The sequence below is a fragment of the Malania oleifera genome, chromosome 11, assembly GCF_029873635.1.
Source record: "Malania oleifera isolate guangnan ecotype guangnan chromosome 11, ASM2987363v1, whole genome shotgun sequence".
NCBI lineage: Eukaryota > Viridiplantae > Streptophyta > Magnoliopsida > Santalales > Ximeniaceae > Malania > Malania oleifera.
In genome coordinates this window covers 80,140,201-80,153,749 of record NC_080427.1, presented here as the reverse complement: position 1 = coordinate 80,153,749, position 13,549 = coordinate 80,140,201, and the positions used below count along the sequence as shown (strand labels likewise).

General features: G+C 33.3%; 1 protein-coding gene, 1 long non-coding RNA gene and 3 other non-coding genes across 6 annotated transcripts; all 5 read right to left on the bottom strand.

The window, feature by feature from the left end:
* Positions 1 to 201: 201 nt before the first annotated feature.
* LOC131168375 (tubulin beta-2 chain) lies at positions 202 to 2,164 on the bottom strand. 2 transcript variants are annotated; one of them, XM_058127746.1, is made up of 3 exons: positions 1,648 to 2,164; positions 1,252 to 1,521; positions 202 to 1,137 (listed from the first exon to the last, which is right to left on the bottom strand). In XM_058127746.1, exons 1-3 carry the CDS (start codon positions 2,039 to 2,041, stop codon positions 464 to 466), a joined length of 1,338 nt encoding a protein of 445 aa, XP_057983729.1. In that variant the 5' UTR covers positions 2,042 to 2,164; the 3' UTR covers positions 202 to 463. The 2 variants fall into 2 exon arrangements, with proteins under 2 accessions (XP_057983729.1, XP_057983728.1); XM_058127745.1 differs by having other exon boundaries at positions 202 to 1,521; positions 1,648 to 2,160.
* Positions 2,165 to 5,386: 3,222 nt separating this feature from the next.
* On the bottom strand, positions 5,387 to 12,388 carry LOC131168373 (uncharacterized). Its single transcript, XR_009140283.1, has 2 exons — positions 11,918 to 12,388; positions 5,387 to 5,862 (listed from the first exon to the last, which is right to left on the bottom strand). It is a non-coding gene; the product is annotated as an uncharacterized LOC131168373 (long non-coding RNA).
* Positions 8,311 to 8,401, bottom strand: LOC131143620 (small nucleolar RNA snoR27). The gene has a single exon (XR_009133605.1). It is a non-coding gene; the product is annotated as a small nucleolar RNA snoR27 (small nucleolar RNA).
* Positions 10,639 to 10,729, bottom strand: LOC131143621 (small nucleolar RNA snoR27). Its single transcript, XR_009133606.1, has one exon. It is a non-coding gene; the product is annotated as a small nucleolar RNA snoR27 (small nucleolar RNA).
* Positions 11,410 to 11,498, bottom strand: LOC131143619 (small nucleolar RNA snoR26). Its single transcript, XR_009133604.1, has one exon. It is a non-coding gene; the product is annotated as a small nucleolar RNA snoR26 (small nucleolar RNA).
* Positions 12,389 to 13,549: the final 1,161 nt, after the last annotated feature.

Sequence of the window (13,549 nt, the reverse complement as noted above, 5' to 3'; positions counted from 1 at the left end):
GATAAATGTTGGTAAATGATAAGTTGGCTAGTTAGGTAAGAGTGTTTTAGCTAGCGCCACACGACCTTCACAAGGGTATGAAAATAGTTGGACCGTGACACAGGGGTATGCAAATAAACGTGACCGCTACAGCACTGCAGTAGTACATGGATGAAATAAAGCCAAGCATTTGAAGTTTTAATTTTAATTTAGCAAGGTAAATAATAGAACAAACAACTTCATTAAATGGCTTGTCAAAACATACTACCTTGACAATTTCTTCCTCGTTTTTTTTCATGCCAGACTAAGAAGTTGAAACCACATATATATAACATGAACCCTGGAAAGAAACGGAAACCCAATTCTCTAGCCAGACACTGGCAACCGAAAGTTGCAGCACAATACATCCATTCCTTCATCACCATCCTCCTCCATCCATATATAAATATTATACCATCATCACTCATCATCATCATCATCACCATCACATGTCATGAATGTCTTCCTCCTCCTCCTCATAGTCTTCCTCATCTGCAGTTGCATCCTGGTACTGTTGATACTCCGAAACCAGATCGTTCATGTTGCTTTCTGCCTCCGTGAACTCCATCTCATCCATTCCCTCTCCGGTGTACCAATGCAAGAAAGCCTTCCTCCTGAACATGGCCGTAAATTGCTCGCTCACCCGGCGGAACATTTCTTGTATGGATGTCGAGTTCCCGATAAAAGTCGATGCCATCTTAAGGCCCGTCGGTGGAATATCGCAAACCGTCGACTTGACGTTGTTTGGAATCCATTCCACAAAGTAGGAAGAGTTCTTGTTCTGAACATTGAGCATCTGCTCATCCACTTCCTTGGTGCTCATCTTGCCCCTGAACATGGCTGAGGCAGTGAGGTAGCGGCCGTGGCGGGGGTCTGCAGCACACATCATGTTCTTTGAATCCCACATTTGCTGGGTGAGCTCAGGCACGGTCAGGTTCCTGTACTGCTGGGAACCCCTGGAGGTGAGAGGAGCAAAACCCACCATGAAGAAGTGGAGGCGAGGGAAGGGGATGAGATTGACAGCGAGCTTCCGGAGGTCGGAGTTCAGCTGTCCGGGAAATCTCAGACAGCAGGTGACTCCAGACATAGTTGCGGAAATCAGATGGTTGAGATCGCCGACTGCGCACGGAACAAAACCACAGGGTAAATTAATAATGTTGATACAAAGGGCAAAGAAGAAAATTAAGAAGCCTACATAGAGCAACAGCCGAAAATAGACTAGAATTTTCTTACAGCTTGGAGTTGTGAGCTTCAGAGTTCGGAAGCAAATGTCATAGAGAGCCTCATTGTCAAGAACCATGCACTCATCTGCATTTTCCACAAGCTGGTGAACAGAGAGAGTTGCATTGTAAGGCTCGACAACTGTATCGGAGACCTTCGGGGAGGGGAAGACGGAGAATGTGAGCATCATCCTGTCTGGGTATTCTTCCCTGATCTTCGAAATCAAAAGGGTCCCCATTCCAGATCCGGTCCCTCCTCCCAGAGAATGACAAACCTGAAAACCTGCAAAACAGAATACCCACATAAACAACAAAATTGTGTGAGAGAGAGAGAGAGAGAGAGAGAGAGAGAGAGAGAGAGAGAGAGAGAGAGAGAGAGAGAGAGAGACAGAGATGTCAAACAACAAACCTTGCAAGCAATCACAATTCTCTGCTTCTTTGCGGACAACATCGAGCACAGAATCGATCAATTCGGCACCTTCAGTATAATGGCCTTTCGCCCAATTGTTCCCGGCACCGGACTGGCCGAAAACAAAATTATCGGGTCGGAAAGTCTGACCATAGGGGCCGGATCTGAGACTATCCATGGTCCCAGGCTCAAGATCCATGAGCACAGCCCGAGGGACGAACCTCCCACAACTCGCCTCATTGTAATAAACATTTATCCTTTCCAGCTGAAGATCGGAATCGCCTTGGTACCTTCCGGTGGGATCGATCCCGTGCTCCGCGCAGACGACCTCCCAGAACTTGGCTCCGATCTGGTTCCCGCATTGCCCCCCTTGAATGTGAAGAATCTCGCGCATTTTCGCAAGAATCAAACAAAAAGCGAAAAGGGTTTCTCGGAGAAAAAGAAAAAGCGAGAATCGATCGAAACAGATTGGGGGGCTGGGAAGAGGAGGGGATGAAGGAGAAGTGGGGTGGGGACAGAGGTTTATTTATTTATAGAAAGGTTGTTCCAACGGCTCCAATTGTTTGAATGAGAAGCGGGATTTTTTTGTTTTGAATGAGCTGGGCTGGGCAGGGGTTGGGATGAGTTTTTCAAAATTTCAACGGTCGGTAAGGCAACGATCCGATTGCTTTAAAATTCAAATTTCTGTGGACAGCTGTGAGCAGCTCACCGTGGCTTTTTTTAGGTTATTCAAATGACAGGCCACAACGTCTTCCCATATTAGACTATTATTAGGCCGCCGGTTTCTAACAAGACTTTCAAACTTTCCCTTTAATTTGAATATTTTTTATTAATATAATTCTTAAAATAATAGTGGTTTAACTCACTTTAATTTAAAAGTAGCAAATTTAAGTAATAAATAATTAAGTTTTGAACTATTCCTAGATGGGCACTGGTTCATTCATTAATTGGATGCATTTACTAAGTGTCATAAATTTCATGATACATATTTTTTTCCTAGAAAAGAATTTGTGGCTAAGATTACATATAAATGTATTGAGAGAGGTTAGAGCTTTAGGTTTTGTTCTTGCACAAAGAAAAAAAAAAAGGGAATAAAACCCCTAAAAATTATTGAAAATTTATCACCAAGTGTAGATTGACTTGCTTGATGCCTATGATTTTCCATCAACTATTATAAAACTTAGGAAAAAGGCATTTTCCAAATTTTAGAATTAGGGACAATTTGTTTTTAGAGAAGATACTATTTTATATCATGTTGACCCAAATCCATTTACTTTACTATAGAGTAGATAAGTACTTTTGAAATAACCAGCAACATTGTTGGTATAGATAATTGTCATTGCTAAGGAATGGCAAATCCAAGTTGTAAAATAATATTCATATATCCATATATGGTAGTTTAATCGATTCAACTTAAAAAACAAGCTGGTATAATTTATTCCCTTTACCTGTTCCTAAAAATATGTCTAAAACGTTCAGAAGATAAAAACTCTAACTTCTCGAAAACGCTGCAGGAAGTGACCTGGCAACTCGAGAGAGGAGAGAAAGACGTTCGAGGAGTGAGAGCAGACTCCATGAAGCCTAGGAAGAGAGAGAGAGAGAAAGAGGAATTGAGTTTTTCTATAAAAGGAAAAAAAAAATGAGCTTAAACCTACTTATAGGCAAGTTGTCCAGTACGAAACCATCGACGGATTCCTGAGATGGCCTGAAAACGTCGATGGCATAACCAAACCATCTCCATTCTTTTTTTGTTTTTTCTTCCCTTTTATTGATTTTCCTTTTCTTTTATTTATTTTCCTTTATTTTCTTGATTCGGGTCTCTATAACTTTGGTCATTTAGAAATTAGTGGAGGATGCTTTAATTTGGGTTTTCTTTCTTTTAGTAATGTGCCTCATGCTTATTTTTTAACATGGCTTATATAATATTTTAAAATTATATTTTATTTTATTTCCATTTTTATAAATTTTTCCTCATTTTTTTACTATATATAAATTAATTTTATTTATTAATTATTTAATATATATTACACCTCAACACCTTTAGACTTACGTCTCGCCTCAAGGAGGGTAAAGCGTCTCGCCTTACGCCTTTACCTTTTAAAACACTAATATAAATTAATGCACTACTCATAAACGATTGTATTAATATCAACCTATAAGAACCCTAAGGCATAATCATCTGGGCAATCCAAACTTAATTATGTTTCTCAGATAATTGTATTTACTTAATTAACTAAATCATTTGAAAAGTCCTCTAAATCACTCAAGTGTTTGAAGGAATGATGAGGATGGTTTCTATGGATTCTTAATTTGAGAATTGATTTCAAATTGGGTAAATTTTTGCATTAAGGAAATAACTTCTTCCATGAAAATGATTAGATGGTACAAATCTTGACATCTAAGTATCAAACACATAGACCAATAATATGACTTTATTTTACTTGCTTGCACATTCATATTCTAAATAGATACAACAATTAATATCATTATTTGAGGTGAATGCCTTAAAATTGATTTGAAGGAGACTTTTTGTAGTTAATCTATGAGAGTCTGAATTTAATATTTTTTCAAAACCAAGTTAATAAAACCATGGATTAACATAAATTGTCATAAATTTATTACTCTTATCATTCGAAGTCATATATTGAGATTTTGTATGAAATAAATAAATAAATAAATAATAATGGGATATTTCTTAAATTTTTTATAATGATATTTAAATATTAAAAATTAATATTTTGCATATTTTTTTGTTAGGATTCTTATCATATGATACATTATATTTTTAAGAATTGTTTTAATTTTTGTATCTATGTGGAGCTACAATAATAACGTTTATATTTGTATTCATAGCTCTAGAAAAACATAAATTTTTATAAATAACTTTGAACATTTTTACCTTAATATCTATAAACTAAATAATTATAATATATTATTCATTTGTTTAATTTTATTAGAAGTTATAAAAATATTTTATATAATATTACTTTTACCGAAAATATGTACAACACACCCACCATATTTTTCATCCTTAAACTAGTCAAACCAATTGATTGCACAACTCTACCAATAAAAATTCTTTAAGAAGCTAAAAATAATTAAAAGAACCAATCAAGTGCCTCCTTTGGCATCATTGTGGGGAACAATATCATTTATTCTTTGAGAAGGCACTTGGGACATTCATAGAAAGCCCAACTACCCCAAACCTAATAGATATTTTTCCCCTTCTATAGAAAGCTCAACTACCCCAAACCTAATAGATATTTTTCCCCTTCTTTTTATTTATTACTAATTTTCTGCCCCCAAACCAATACAACAACAGAACTAATTTTAGTGTGCTTTTACAAAAGATTGATTGCTAACCGCAACTCGGAGACAAAATTACCATAATTTTGTGAGGATAAATGTGCAAAGTACGCTAACCCTATCATTAAGGAGACCTCAAATTTGAATTTGTATTCAATTTCAAATCAAAATGTAATATAAAATTATATTAACATTAGGTTCAAAATCCATGTTCCAAAACACGCAGTGAAAACTTTTCATTAGAGATTCATTCCCATATCATCATCCAATGCTTCTCCAAATGACAAAATATGAAGCAATCAAAGTTAAAGTGAATGCCTAAGAGATGTATTTGAAAATGACCATAGTGCCGCATTTGTAAATAAAAGCAAATGACGGCAATATATCAAGAGTTATAAGAATTAATGTCAAATGTAAATGAATGGGAATGGAATTTTAAAATATGCATTTATAAAACACCCATACTAGATTGTAACAGATGGGTAAATATTTGTTTTACAAAGAAAAAAGTACATATAGAAGTTTTGAATGTAAATAATTTCAAGGGGAAAATGGTACTTTTTAAAATTGAAGCAACAAAGAAAAAAAGAGTACATATAGAAGTTAAGCCCTATGAGCAATTAAAGCTCCTACCACACTTCCAAATAACCTTTCTGTTCCTTGCAACAACTGAAAACCTCATCTCCAAATTACATATAGATAACCCAGATTCTCAGCAACATCAGCAATCCAGGAAATACAATTGTAAGTGCATGCACTGAGCGAACTGTACTAGGAAGAGGGCCGGGGGGAGGGAGCAGCACATCAATAACGGCCAAAATATATTAGATCTAAGAATAGGGCAGTGCAGAACTTTTCATTCATTTGCTCGCAGAAAATTGTAAAGGTACAGCAGAAAAGAAGGAAAGACTGCAACACAAACACCCCACAAAAATGAACAAGTTAAAAAGAGAGACTAAATAAAATATGTTGCAACTACTATAAAAATTAATTTAAATAATAACACTGCAAAAGCATATGCGCAGATGCTAAAGCAGCACCACACTGCCATATGTTTTGACGTCAAAAATGATATTACATTGCGGGAAAGGTAAATCAAAATTCAATGCTCAAAGGCACTTGAATTTGAAATGCAATTTGGTAACTTTATTCCGGACCAATGAAATTTTGATGGACTCCGTTGTCCTAGGACTGCATGTTTTTTTTTAACTATCAACCCCATCAAAATATACATGAATGGTGGCCATGGGTCACCTTTATTGATTGAATGTATGCACCATGCCTCATTGCATATGTATTCTTAAAAAGAAATGAGTGCAATATCATCAAGGGCTCAGCTGGAAGATTGACAAATATCGCCATTATACTTTTCTAAATGCAAGTAAATCTGAGCATCAGGAATTAGCATCACATCTCTTATCATCTCCAGAAGAATCATATTCATTCTCATTAGAAGATATACTAAATAAACCTTAATCAAAATACAGTGAAAAGGGATTGCAGAAATTGAGTTCATCTTTCCATGTGGACCTGGAGGAAACAGATAGGGGCAAACCAAAAAGAAATCATAACTTGTACACTCAATTGCTCTCACAAAAATGAAAAGACAGAACGACTGAAAATAATGCACACCATGAGAATGAAATCAAAATTGAGATCACAAATAAAAAATGATGCAACTACTATTAAAATAATTTAAGCAATAAAAATGAGTAAAATCATCATGAATGAAGGCAATTTCGTAACTGTATTTGAGATCAACAAACTTTTGATTGATTCATCACTGTCCAAGGGCTTAAATGTTTTCCTTTAACTATTAACCCCATCATCATGGATGAAGTCATCACATGAACGGTGGCCACTGGCCACCTTTATTAATTGAATGTAGGCATGATGGCTACACATCACAATGCCTCAGCATCTATATTTTCATAAAAGTTTGGGGGGGGGGGGGGGGGGGAGTTCTAAAAAAATGAGTATATATCATTAAGGGATCAGCTGAAAGGTTGATAAATATCACCATTTTGCATTTCTAGATGCAAGTCAGTCTGGGTGTCAAAGAACCATATCCATTTTCATTAAATTATTACTAAATAAAACTTACACAAAAAAACTAGCAAAAAAATATTGCAGAAATTGAGTTCATATTTCCATCTAGACCTAGAGAGGTATGGGCACACAGGAAAGAAATCATAACTTGTACATTCAATTGCTTTTAAAAAATAGGAATTACACAGCAGAAAAGAAGAAAAAATTACAACAAAACCAGCACGAGAATGAACAAGTCAAAATTAAGATCACGAGTAAAAGATGGTGTAACTAATATAAAATTAATTGAAGTCATAAAACTGAATGAGCACATCTGAAGATGCCAAAGCGGCATCAAGCTGCCATATGTTTTAATGTCAAAAATGATAATACATTGAGAAAAGATAAATAGAAATCCAACACTCAAAGATACTTGAGAAGCTATTTGATAACTTTATTTTAGACTTGAATGAAATTTGATTGATTCATCAATGTACAAGAACATGGATATTATTTTTTAAACTATTAACCCAATCATCATGAATGGGGTCATCACATGGATGCTGGCCACCAGCCACTTTTATTGATTGAATGTAGGGATGATGGTTATACACATGCCTCACTGCATATTCTCACACGCTAAAATATCATGCCTTGCATAAAAGGAGAGAACTGGGAAAACAAAAAAAAAAGGCTCTTAAACAAATGAGAATAATATCAATAGCGGATCAGCTAAAATGTTGATAAATATCACCATTTAGCATTTCTAAATGCAAGTCAGTCTGGGTGTCAAGTAGACATCACATCCCTTATATCAGAAGTATTATAGCCATTCTCATTAGAAGATTCCCAAGTGAACCTTCAGAAAAGAACTAGTCAAAGGCAATTGCACAAATAGTCCTTTCCATGAAGATCTGGAAATATCTGACCTGCAGTATCTGCATGTGAAGTGAAATAGACAATTTAACTTCAACATAACAGTTTCATGTTCCCATAATCGCTTTATAAAGTAACTGTTTCATCACATCATCGTGGATATAAACCAAATAAAATGGATAATATTGGCATTTAAAGCAGCCATGAATTTATGATCCTACTTTGTAGTTGCAAAGAGTTATCTAATAGGGCCTTAAAAGGACTAGCCAATAATTCTCATTCGCCTCTAAATCACACTAACAGCATCCTTAAACCATATAGAAAATAACCTAGTCGAGATATGATTGGATAAGCTCAAATGAGATTTTACCATTTCAAAGTAATCTAAATAGAGAAAGGTAGGAAGCTAGGAGTTCATCAAAACTAGCAAAACAAATAAGGTAGTCAAAACTAATTGGATCTCAGCTAGTTAAAATTATCTCCAATTCCCCTTAGGAAATTACAGAAAGATAACGCAGTTTCTCAGTAACATCACTGATCCAGGAAAAATAATTGTATGTGCATATCATGAGCAAACTCAACTAGGGAGGAAGAAAAAAAAAAAGAAAACTGCAACAGCACACAGAGGGAGGGAGAAAAACAAGCAGCACATTAGCCATAAATTAGATCCATGAATAGGGAAAATAAATATAGATAAACAAGAAAAAAAAATCAGAACTTCTCATTTATTTACTCACAGAAAATTAGGATGGCACAGCAGAAAAGAATGAAAGATTGGAAGTAACGCAACAACCACAATGATGAACAAGTTAAAATTAAGAAAATAAATAAAAATGCAAAAACACATACAGATGCCAAAGCATCAGCATACTGCTACATGTTTTAATGTAAAAGAGGAAATTACATTGAGAAAAATATAAATAGAAATTATTTGCCTCAATATTTTAAAAGGCGAAGGCATAAGGCAAGGCATTTTAGCCCTTAAAAGGCGCCTCGTCTCGTAAGCCTTAAGGCATTGGGGCATAAGCCTTCTAAGAATTTATTTTTAAGATTAAAAAAATGTAAATAAATTTTATATATTTAAAATTAAGAAAAATTAATAAAATCACAAATATAATGTAAGAAAGAAAATTTATATATACTTCGCAAACTACTTGGCAGCCGTTCAAAAATTGCTAACTTGAATACATGACATCAATCGTAACAAGAGATACCTATACTATTACAAAGTTCAAATTATTTTCATGATCTAACATACAACTCTCTGTTATTTTGGAAAGATTGAGGTTCAAGAGTTCTAAAAATCAACTCAGATTATGAGATTCCTTCTATACAAACATGTAGTTAAAAATTTTTAACCAAGTTTTACTTGAGAATCACATACCGAAAATGCATAAGCCTCAACTAAAAAGGCGCAAAAGGCATGCCTTTTGTAAAAATGCATTAGCCACTGCATATGATGCCTTAGCCTTTTTGGAATTTGGTATTTAAAATTGAGACTCAAGGCAGGAATGTTGTGCCTTTAGGCGAGCCTAAATTAAGCCTTTTAAAACACTGCTTTGCCTAAAGGCACTTGAAACTTGAAAGGCAATTTGGTATCTGTTTAGAGCACAGTGCTCAAAACTATGATTCATTCATCAATTTTAAACCACACAACTACAACCCTTTTATAGATTCCACTCTTTTCAATCATACTAGGAGTCAATTTCCTTGAATCCTTAAAACCAAACTAAAGCTTACTTCCCAAGCATACAATTGGACAACTAGATTCAAGAAAAGAAACCTCAAAATAGTAACTCACAAATCCTCTAAAAGTTAAAAAGTTACAACAATCCCCCAAAGGTTGTGCCGCTCCATGAACAACAAACCACAACATTAAAAAAAACACAGGCCTTAAATTGTTTGTTCTTAAATCCTCTTATTTCCTGCATCAACTAGTAACCAAGAAGACAAGATATATTCCTAAAATAAAATTAACAACGAAAACAAGAGAAACTCAATAAAAATAAGCCCTCCAAGCACTACATCCAACCAAATAAACCAAAAAACAATAGCTGCACAATTCCAAATAACCTTTCCCTCATTATAAAATTACAATTCTGCCCCTAAGGCCTGCTGTTCCAAAAACAATAAACAATATTAAAAGTAAACTACAGCCCTTAAACTTGCTTGATCTTTTTTTCTTTTTGCATCAGACGGTATGGAAGAAAGCAAGATATGTCCCAAGAAAAAAAAAATAAACAAAGAAACTCATAATGAATGCCTTGTAAGAAATACTATCCAACCAACCAAACCAGACAATGACAATAGCAGACACAAACTTCCAAATAACCTTACCCTCCTTAGAACAATAGAAAGCCTTACGCCTCACAAGAAACAACACTCCAATGAAGGATGATAAACCCAATTTTCACAAGAGTCCAAAACACTTGTCCCAAAGTCACCAATTCTATTACTTTTAATTTGTGATTCAGTCCAAGTCATTGATAACAAGAACTTAGAAGTAAAATATAGCCCAAGACATCATGGATGTAGAATGACCAGAATTAATGATCCTTCTTTGTAGTTGCACATGAACTCAGACAGTCAAAATATTATTCAACAGCAATGTCTTAAAAGGAATGGCCAATATTTTTCATTTGCTTAATTTCAACCTAAAATCACAGAGATAAGATTCTAGTTGAGACATGATTGGCGAAGATTATCATTTCCAAAGGAAGCTATGAAGAGAAAGGTAGGAAGCTAAGGGCACTGAACCAAAAATAATAATAGTTAAAACCAATTGGATCTCAGCTAGGTCAAATTATCTTCAATTTCCTGTAGGAAATTACAGACAGATAACGCAGTTTCTTAGCAACATCAATGATCCAGGAAAATTTATTGTAAGCACAAGCCATCAACAAACTCAACAAGAAAAATAAAGAAACTACAGCAACAAAGATACAAGGGAGGGAGACATCAAGAAGAACATGAAGAGAACAGGAAAAAATAAATTAGATCTTATAATAGGAGAAAACAGACATTGGAACAAGAAAAGAACCACAAATGACCACTTGCTCGCTGAAGACTGCAAGTAGACTAGTACTACCGACAAAAGATTAACAAGGAGAAATTAAGATTTATAAATAAAAAAGGAACATAGTAAATGCTATTAAATTAATTAAATTAGTAAAAAGTAAAAAAAAAAAACATAAGCACATCTATAGATGACAAAAGAGCAGTAAAAGCTGCCATAACTGTGAATGTAGCCAATGGCATTACTCCAGGGAAAATTAAATAGAAATTCAGTAGTAAAACTCAACAAGCATGGTTAGACTAGAAAATTCTTCTTTAATGAGGTCGAAAAAAGCAGTACACAATATCACAATGCAAGAAAATGAACTTTGGTAAGTCTGAGTCATGATTAGATCTTCAATCCTTTTAGGGATCAAGATATCATTTTTCTTTTGTTTGGGAGGGCAATCGGAAAAGATGTGCAGATTGAAAAAAACAAAACCAAAAAATTGACATATACAATAAGTATAATTTTATGATGTGGGGCTGGTGGATGAAGAGCATCTCAGATAATCGTCCCCATAAGTTTCTTCACTAGCAATCAAAGTGCAAGGATAACAAAGGAATCAACAGATCATTGATGCTCACAAAAAATACCAAAGATCTTGGCACAACATAATGGAAGGCAATCAAACAAGAAAGAAAGTCACATAGAGAAATCATGAAACACCCTCGTCATAAAACATCCCATGTTCATAAGATCTCAGAGGAGACTCAAACAGATACGTGAAATAAAACCCCTCCCCTCCCGCACCCCCTTCCCAACAAAAAAAAAAATAGAGAGAGAGAGACGGTAAGAACTACATCTCACTAAAATATCCAAGATGGCGAGAACCCCCAAAATCCTTACTATAAAAATTATCTAAACAGTAAACAAAGCCACGCTGAGCTGCTATCTCTGAAATGCCCAGTCACTACGAAACTATACACAAATCAGAATATAAACCCATAGATTGAAAGAGCGGCAGTTAGAATATAAAAGTCGTAAGCAAGTAAGCAACGATACCAACTGGAGAATTTCTCTTCATATAGAAAAACTCAGGAAAGAGGCATGCCACCGCGGAGGTTCGAATAGCTAATCGAAAAATCTGGTTACTTTTAATAAAGTCCTGAGCAGGAATATAAGCTCTGATCAGACACAGATGGCGAGACAATCTGCTGGAATGGAAAAAATCCGAGCTTTCTTTGGAATGGAATTACAGATGATTCCAAGTTGCAGATCAAGAAAAATCTAGTTTAATAACCTCAACAACGCTGTAAGCTTCGAATAACTAATCAAAAAAGAAGAACAATTTGTTGGATGATATAGCATTCAGGTTGGAAACCGGAGTGCTTTTGAGAATGAGGTAGACGGGAGGAGATGAGATCGATGAAGAAAGAGCACGCGATGCTTATAAGAGGCCAGTCGGTTTTGCCCTAGCGCATTCTGGTTCGCATAGTTGGTTTTGCCCTAGCGCCGACGAATACTATTATAAAAATATAATTAAAATAATAAAATTACCAAGTAATAACATTAAAAATGAACTACTAAAAATAAAAATTATTACAATTATTTACTTAATTGTTGTATTTTAAAATTTTACTTTATAATAAAATTTTTATTTGAAAGTAGTAAAAATATCTTGGAATTGACTTTTTTAAAAATTTATATATATTTTTATTTTACTTATTTTTAAATTCTAATGATTATTTTATTTTTACTTTTATTTAAAAGTGTATAAAATACACAATTTAATTAAAAAAATCTATTATTGATATTAAAAGTCCTGACAAAATAACTAAAATCATAAAAAAAAAAATCAATCATAAATTTTGATTTTTAATTTTTTTTTTTAACAAACAATTGAAAATCGATAATAGAAACAAAAAAAAATTAACAACATAAATAAATGCATTTTTATAATCTATTTATTCACTGTAAAAAAAATAGAAAATAAAAAACAACAATAATACCAAACAAACCCTTAAAAATGATCATATTAATTCTGATTAAATATAAACAAAAAAATTTATATCAATATTAATCTAGTAAATATTTTAAAATTGACCATTATACACGTATATACCTAATATATAAAGAACAATTGTATGTTTAACACAAAACTTTATTAAGAATATGTTTTCAACAAAGTCTAAAAGTTTTAACAATTATAAATTTACAACATTTAATACTTAATAATTGATTAACCAAAATAATTGAAGGCAATAATGTCTAAATATTAACTATTATATTATTTTTTTACAAAATAACAATAATATTAATTCTAGTCAATAAATTATAAATGTCGACTAAAATATCAATTAATACAAATATTAACACTTTTAATAGATATTTTAAATGTTATCTAATTAATAGATTAGTTAAATTTTCTAATTAATATTTATAGTTAACATATTAATATTTCTAATTAAAAATTAACTAAAATTTATGTTAATTAATAATTTACATTTTCAATTTAATATTTTTATTTAAAAGTTTCATAATTTTTAATTAATCTCAATTAAAACTTTATAATGTTATGTTTAATTAATATTTTATATATTTTTCTAATTAAAATACTTAACATTATTCTAATTTAAAATTTTTAGAGGCTAAAGACGCCCACCTCCCTAGAGATTTGGCAAAAAGAGGAGCTTT

Coding starts and splice junctions, on each gene's coding strand:
- LOC131168375 (XM_058127745.1), bottom strand. CDS start 2,041: ATGCGCGAGATTCTTCACATTCAAGGGGGGCAATGCGGGAACCAGATC. Junction 1,522..1,647: donor GAATTGTGATTGCTTGCAAG/GTTTGTTGTTTG, acceptor TCTGTTTTGCAG/GTTTTCAGGTTTGTCATTCT.